This window comes from Cibotium barometz, chromosome 24 (assembly GCF_041138505.1).
Source record: "Cibotium barometz isolate CiBa-2024 chromosome 24, ASM4113850v1, whole genome shotgun sequence".
NCBI classification, from domain to species: Eukaryota; Viridiplantae; Streptophyta; class Polypodiopsida; order Cyatheales; family Cibotiaceae; genus Cibotium; species Cibotium barometz.
Window position 1 is genome coordinate 45,324,482 of NC_141069.1, and position 8,044 is coordinate 45,332,525.

Below are 8,044 nucleotides of genomic sequence, written 5' to 3' on the forward strand. Positions count from 1 at the left end.
TTTGAAGAGCTTTGTGAACTTGAAGATGATGAGGAAGCTTGATGACATTTTGATGAATGAGACTTATGAATGCCTCATGTGGTTGGCCACCGCTTCAAAATCAAAACTAGGATCAGTAACAAGCCCTCACAAGATCACTTAGGTGATTAGAGCAAAGGGGGGAGGATTAGAGCAAGAAAAAGCTTAATTTTGAAGCTTTAATGGTGAGCTCCTCAATGGATTGGAAGGAGTGCAGCCTGGTTTTTCCACTATAGCAGATGAATGGCTGGGAGTGAAATTAGAGCTGTAGACTCCTTAGAGTATGGGCTTCAAAAGCCCTAAGCCCACGCAACTAATAATCTACTGTGGGTGTCGAATTTCTGTACGACCTCCACGACAGCAAGAAACTGTGCCGGCCTGCACAGGTGGCAATGCCGCGACGGAAAGCAACCGATTAAGCTAATGAGCTATACGAATTCGAACACCCAGACCTCCTCTTCACTTCTTTAGTTGAAATCTCCCCAAGATATTGCCTCCCACGAGCTGCTAGAGCTCCTCCAATGGATGGGGGTTCAGCTCCACACAAGAAAAAAGTGACAATTTTGACCTATTCTACACCACAAAGGGGACCTAATCTTGCCAAGCTCTAGATACCGTGTTAGAATTCATAGTGCTCATGCTAGATCAACTATGTGGAGGAGAGAGACTCACAAAATACAAGAAAATATCTTGCTTATTAAGTTGCTCAAATACAACTAGGCTTCTTGCTCCATTACAAAAAGCCTTCTAGCTCCACCTTTAAATAGATGAGCTAGCGGACCTTAAGTCCCTTCACACACACACCCTTCTCCTCCCCTTTTACATAACCTTAGTCTCTTAATATCTCGAACCATATCTTTTGTGGTAGCTACAGGTGAAGAGAAGAAGATGTCAAATGTGTTCTATGTACCCCAGATAAAGAGAAATCTACTAATCAGTTATGTGATGACGGATCATGGGCTTGAAGTACATGCTTCAAGAAAACTGAAGCAGAAATTCTAGATGCTATTGGCAAGATAGTTGGCAAAGGAGTAAGGTGCAATAATCTCTACGAACTGAGTGCCCTTACAGTGTCTATAGACAAGAGTACAAGCATGCTTTGGCATGAGCGATTTGGTCACATTGGATTTGCCATGCTAAAGGAGATGTAGAAAAAGGTTATGGTAGCTAATTTGCATGCATTTTCATAATTGCAAGAACCATGTGAAGCTTGTATGATGGGCAAGTAACAACACAAGGCATTTCCACAGGAAAGCAGCAATCGAGCTAGGGGGATCATCTTACTTTATGCTATTAGATGACGATTATAGTAGGAAGATGTGGGTTTATTTCCTTTGGATAAGGCTGAAGGATTTGGCAATTCAAACAATGGCATAAGCTTGTGGAAAATGAGACAGGAAAGAAGGTGAAGAAGTTTCGTATAGATCGAGGAGGAGAATTCCTTTCAAAAACGAAATTGGACAGCTACTGTAAGGAGAATGGCATCAGGCGCCAACTCACCACTGCTCACACAACTCAATAAAATGGTGTTGTAGAACGCCGCAACCAAATTGTCATGGAGATGGCTCGATGCATGTTGAAGGCAAAGGGTTTGCCCAATACATTTTGGACTGAAGTAGTTAACATAGAAGTTTATGTCCTCAATCGGAGCTACACAAAGGCACTCAAAGATGTTACACTTCAAGAGGCCTACTTTGGTAAGAAACCTTCAGTCTCTCGTTTCAGAACATTTGGCTGTGAATGTTATGTGCATATTCCAAATGCATCCAGGACCAAGCTAGATTCCAAAAGCAATAAGTGTATCTTTCTTGGATATAGTCAAGAGTCCAAGGCAAATCGGCTCTATGATACACAGAGGCAAAGAAGATTGTGGCTAGTCCCGAGATGTGGTATTTGCAGAACAGCCACACTCAGTGGAGGAAGGAGGTCCATCCACTCTATCATCAGCAGTCGGAGAAATAGTCCACCATGATCTAAACCCACCAGTCAGATTTCCTCTCAAGGAGGAGGAGTTTTTAGAGGATGAAGACTCTCACACATCACAACAGCCTGCTCTACTGCACCACAAGGAAAGCCACTTCCAAAGTGGGCACAATAGCTCTTTGATGAGCGTAATCCAATACCTGAGAAGCTAGAATCTTCAGTAGATGGACCACGCAGATCAAGGAGAATAGAGGAGCAGAGAAGAGCATCTGATCTCATTGTCAATATGGCCTTGATGGATGAGATAATGGGTATAGTGAAGGAGCCAGCCACCTTGGATGAATCCTTAGCAAATCCAAAGTGGAAAGCAGCAATGCAGTCTGAGCATGACAGCATCATAAAGAACAACACATGGGAGCTAGTTGACTGACCACCAAACAGAAAGGTAATTGGTACCAAATGGGTTTGGAAAGCTAAGTATAAGGCTGATGGCTCACTTGAAAAATACAAAGCTAGGTTGGTTCCATAGGGATTTGCCCAAGTAGAGGGTTTGGACTTTGATGAAACCATTTCTCCTACAACTCATATGACAACTATCAGGGCGGTACTTGCCTTGGCTGATCACAAAAAGTGGTCAGTCTTTCACATGGATGTCAAATCAGCATTTCTGAATGGCCATCTCAAGGAAGAGGTATATGTAGCTTAACCACCAGGTTTTGAGATGCCCAGATTAGAAAACAAAATTTGCAGGTTGAAGAAGAACGCATTGTACGGGCTGAAATAGGCCCCACGGGCATGGTATCACAGGATAGACCAATTTTTCAAAAAGATTGGGTTTATAAGAAGTGCTTCTGATGCTAACTTGTATGTTCTAAAAAGTCATGACAAGATTGTGTTGGTTGTCTTGTATGTAGATGATTTAAACATTTCAGGTGACAATGAAGAGATGATCCAGAGAAGACAATGGATATCATGAGCCATGAGTTTGAGATGATAGACTTGGGTCATGCATTTCTATTTGGGGATTGAGGTCTGGCAAGAGTCAGGTAAAATCTTCATTTCACAGCAAAAGTATGCTTAGGAGATTCTCAAAGCATTTGGAATGACAAACTACAAGCCTGTGGTTATGCCAATGGAAGTGAACATGAAGCTTTCTACAGAGGATTCTTCATCACTTGTTGACATCAAGAAGTAGAGGAAGTTGGTGGGGAGTTTGTTTTTTCTCACTAACATTAGACCTGATATCAACTTCAGAGTTGGTGTGTTGAGCACGTTTTCCAATAAGCCAAAAGAGAGTCATTGGGAAGGAAGGGATGAGGGTACTTAGGTACATCAGAGGTTCTCTTGAGTATGGCATCACTTACAGCATGGGTGACACTCTGACAGGTTATTGTGACTCAGATTGGGCAGGAGATTGTGATTTTAGGAAATGAGTTTTTGGATATTATTTTTGCTTGGTTCTAGTGCTTTCTCTTAGACCAGCAAAAGCAACCTACAGTGGCACTTTCTTCCATCAGAGGTTCTCTTGAGTATGGCATCACTTATACATGGGTTGCACTCTGATAGGTTATTGTGACATCAGATTGGGCAGGTACATCAAAAATTCTCTTGAGTATGGCATCACTTATAGCATGGGTGACACTCTGACAGGTTATTGTGACTCAGATTGGGCAGGAGATTGTGATTTTAGGAAATGAGTTTTTGGATATTGTTTTTCGCTTGGTTTTGTGCTTTCTCTTGGACCAACAAAAAGCAACCTACAGTGGCACTTTCTTCCCTAGAGGCTGAGTATAAGGTAGCTTGCTTTGCTATATGTGAGGTAGTATGGCTGAGGAGAATCTTGGTTGACATGGGAGTTCAGATCAGGGAGGCTACAGTCCTTTGGTGTGATAATCAGAGTTGCATGGCTATCTCCAAGAACCCTGTGTTTCATGCTCGCCACCACGAAGCACATTGAGATTCAGTATCATTATGTGCGGGAGATGATAGAGGATAAGATAGTGGAGCTGGAGTATTGCTCTACAAAGCAAAACTGCACTGACATCTTCACCAAGGCTCTTGGGAAGGACTAGCTCACTCGGCATCTTCATCAACTTGGCGCTTGGCCAAAAACCTAGTTCATCTTCGGAGGGGGGGTGTTAGTATACACTCAATGCCCGCCTCTCAGCATGTATCTCACTTTAATGTATGATGCACATTTGTTAGGTCCCCATTATGGTGCATATGGTGCATATGGTGCATATGGTGCATATGTCTTCAGTGGGAGCCCCGGCTCTTAGACGCCGATGGGGTCATTATTATGACCATTGATGATGGGGTTAGGAGATGGTCGGGGGTATGAGCATTAGCTGGGGTCCGGGGCATCGCTCAAATATTCCCTTAGATACTAGGCCCATCATTAGTGGTGGCGGGCCACGTTCTTGATATGCGGGCGGTGATCGTGTCTATGCAGTGTAACCGCCCTCGTTGTATACGTGTCTACCATACCACCTACAATACTATATATGGACATGGTTGCTATGAGCTAAAGTATCCAATGCTTGTAAGTATCCACCCCCTTCTACACCTCGTACATACTCCATCCAGAGTCTGTCTAGATCGCCATTTAAGCTCTACTTGAGAGTGCACGGGTAGACATCACCACCATTACTTGTACTTCTTTGGTATAATCAGAATTTTAAATTCTCTCCATTGTGTATCTATTGGATTGTCTATTGTGCTTTGTCTTGCTATCTCTTTCCACTGTGCCATATTCATATAAGTGCATGCAGGTGAGCTTGCTGATTTGCAAAGGAAGCGGCCTTGTGAAATTGTTGTTGTAGGCATCCAGTACCTCTAGGGAAACAAGCTTGCTCGAGTTCTGAGCCGAGAAGTGGTCGCCCAAATTTTTTTTAGAGATGTTTAAGAAGCGAAGGCTGAAGCCTATGTCGCAAAGATGATGCGAAAGGAGCCTACCTGTTAGATTATTCACACAGCAAGGGAGAGGTTCACCAAGTTATGCATCCGCCCAATTTCGGGTGCGATAAAGCCTGAAAGGTTCATGTTGGAGAGGTCTAAAGCCTCTACCACCATCGGCGATGAACCCTAGCTTGGTGTGCTAGACATGTTGCAATGCACGCCATTCCATTTGTTGCAAGGGTACGCGGTTGTTGGCTATGTAGTGGCAACACTACACAGCCTTTGATCTTTGCCCAGTAATTCGTAATATAATTTTGATAGCATTTAACATCACATTTTAGTATTGGTAAGAGGCCACAATTGAAGAGGTAGATTGGCTAATTAAAGAATGTTTTCAAGGGGATCATATGATCTCGCTACTTGATGATAGCCACTAGAGACTTCAGCTTTGATGCGCTTGATGAGATGGACACCATAAAATTCTTTTCTTTCTCTTTGTGCTCAAAGACGGCCACTACCAGAGAGAGGCTACAACTAATTTGTTGTGCTTTGACAAAATGGCCACTAGGTTGACATGTCGATCTCTGTATGGAGGGGCGTTGAAGGATGAGCTTGCATCCCAGCCAAGGGTGTCATCCCAGATTCCCAGACACTATCCCCACAGCACCCCATATGAGAGCGTTAGATTCTAATCTATTTGTCCTTGCACCTAATAAAGGAAAAGCTTTCGTGGCTTCGTAGTGCGGACTTCATGCTTTGCTACCTGTATGAACAAGCTGTCTGTATTTTGTGTTTCTGATATTTTGATCTTTCCATTTTTTGTAATTTTATATTTTTTTCGTTTTCTTTTTATCTATAGGCTAAAGAGTGAGATACTAATGGTAAGGCCGCAACAGAGAAGCTTGCACCTCTGCAAAGGGCGAGCCGGCACAGCGACGTGTGGTGTGATAAGGTGAGAGAGAGAAGGAGCGAAAGAGAGGGAGGCATGCTAGGCAGTGTGTGTGTAATACAAATACAATGACTATGGGGTGCACCTTGAAAGCCTATGGAATAGGACTAACTGAGCATGTTTGTAAAATGTGTTGTGCTTGCCAACACAAAAAAATCGTTTGGTATGGTAAGAGGTATTCTTGATTTGAGTTTTTGTCTTTTGATCTCCACTAAACCAAAAAATCCAAGGTAAAGTAACATCGAAATATGTTGATCTAATGTAGCTTTTGTCTATACATGGTCAACTTTACTTGCATCTTAGGCATGTGGGCGGTAGAGGAACAAGTGACAAAGAAAAACAAATTCCTAATGCAATTGTGTGTCAAGGGTTCTTGGGCAATGCCTTGGTGGACGTGCATATCAAATGAACAGCAGCACAAGTGCTCGATGGGCTTCAAATTAAGGCTTGTCTGCATGGTATGCATTTCTCCCCGTGAGGAGGACGGGTGGGGGACTAGTTACTTATAAAGTGTAGTAAAAAGTTGAAAACTGGCTAAGGATGAGAAAGAAGTTTTTCGTGAGCACTGGTGTAACTGGACTACACAAGCATGCCTTTAATCTTGAATTGACACGCCAAAACTTCTCGGAGAGGTACGACAGCAGTTGCCGCGTTTGTCTTTTCTTCATTTATCACATTGTACGAAGGGTTTCTTTATATTTGTTTTGAAATCTACAGCTGTAAAGTTGATACCGATTGATTATATATACCTACATGTTTTAATTATAAAAAAATTAGTTTGGGATTATCTAGTTGCGTCATCCCATTATTTGTCAATTTTTAAAAGCACTGCGCCTCCCATGCACCATGCAGTGCTCGATAAAAAACATTTATAGAACCAATCAAAATAAGGATAAATCGACCCGTTTTTAGTTCTCAAAATGTATACATGTAAGTTCTATAACTAAAATATACTAGTATTGGACCCGCGCGTTGCTACGGCCGATAGGTAGAGTTCTAGAAAAAATAAACTCAGTTTTTCCAATTTAGGTCATGTTTTAAGTAAACACAATACATTATTTCAAGTGACTTTATATATACATATCTCAAAATAACATCCATGTCTCGTAGATTTATGGCGAAAACAAAAATATCATAGTAATGTAGCATACGAAGATGCAAAAAGGACCAATATTACATATTCTCAAAATGCACCACAAAATACGTATTCTCAGTCAGTAATGTCAGAATCAACAAATTGAATTCTTCTCTTGTGAGAAGGATCATTCAATTGTCTCCTCATCACAATACGCTCTCTATTGTAAAGCGGTGATCCATCCCGCACATGCTCTACTATCGATGAATGCAAAGGACCTGCACAAACGAAACAATGATAAATCAAATCTGCACATAACGACACATCGATAAATAAAATCTCAAAAAAATCTTATAATAAAAAAACATAATCAAAATTACCTCGTACAATAGAACATCGAGTGGATGGTACATGAGGAGCTCTAGTATAAAACGCATAACGAATACCAATGGTCATGATGGATGTAAGAAACAACCACTCATCGGGTACTGAATACCCCTCAAATGATGCAAAGCATCTGTCCATCTCTCTCCAAAACAAATAGACACCCCACTCCTCATCAGGAACACCAATCCCGTACATCTCGATGCCTTTGTCGACAACTCTTACCATAAACGTATCAATGTCATGTAATATCCTAAAATCAAAGCATAACAAATAGGTTATACAATTATTTATATATAGGTTCAAAAAATATTCATACAATGCCTAACAATTACACTTATACTTACCCATCCCTATAAGCATCAATCATAATCCCTGCTACGTGACCTGCAGTAACAGGAGCTGACCATAGCGGTGGCTCTGTATACAGATAGACATTAGTATAGAATGTCATGTTCCATACTTTGTAATCAATAAAAGTTAAGCAAATATAGAGAAAAACTCACGTACTATCCTCGACAAAGGCATGTCCAATGTAAAGGTAATCTTAAACATGTCTGTCAAAACATAAACAACAAAAATAGGTACTTTTACCATGGACAAATATGTATAAAAAAAGAAATCATAACAAAATTAATCAAATTGCAGAACTTAAATAAGAAACCTGACTTGTCACTTTGAAGTCATCAAGATCTCTTTATAAACAATATTGTTTGTTGTAGGTGTATAACTTTGAAGATCATCAAATGAACACTCCACATTAGCGTTATCCTCAAGTAACACCTTCACAGCATGAG

The 8,044-nt window shown here is 41.2% G+C and overlaps 1 protein-coding gene across 1 annotated transcript; it reads right to left on the bottom strand.

Annotated features, from left to right (window-relative positions):
- Positions 1-6,960: 6,960 nt before the first annotated feature.
- LOC147625361 (uncharacterized) lies at positions 6,961-7,447 on the bottom strand. The gene is made up of 2 exons (XM_086818996.1): positions 7,244-7,447; positions 6,961-7,141 (listed from the first exon to the last, which is right to left on the bottom strand). The coding sequence occupies exons 1-2, from the start codon at positions 7,443-7,445 to the stop codon at positions 6,999-7,001; spliced, it is 345 nt and encodes a 114-aa protein (XP_086675122.1). The 5' UTR covers positions 7,446-7,447; the 3' UTR covers positions 6,961-6,998.
- Between the last annotated feature and the right edge of the window lie 597 nt (positions 7,448-8,044).

Bases quoted from the DNA above. Each gene is read 5' to 3' on its own strand.
- LOC147625361 (XM_086818996.1), bottom strand. From the start codon at position 7,445: ATGTACGGGATTGGTGTTCCTGATGAGGAGTGGGGTGTCTATTTGTTT. The intron at 7,142-7,243 runs GTAATTTTGATT...TCGTTTGTGCAG, and splicing joins TCGATGTTCTATTGTACGAG to GTCCTTTGCATTCATCGATA.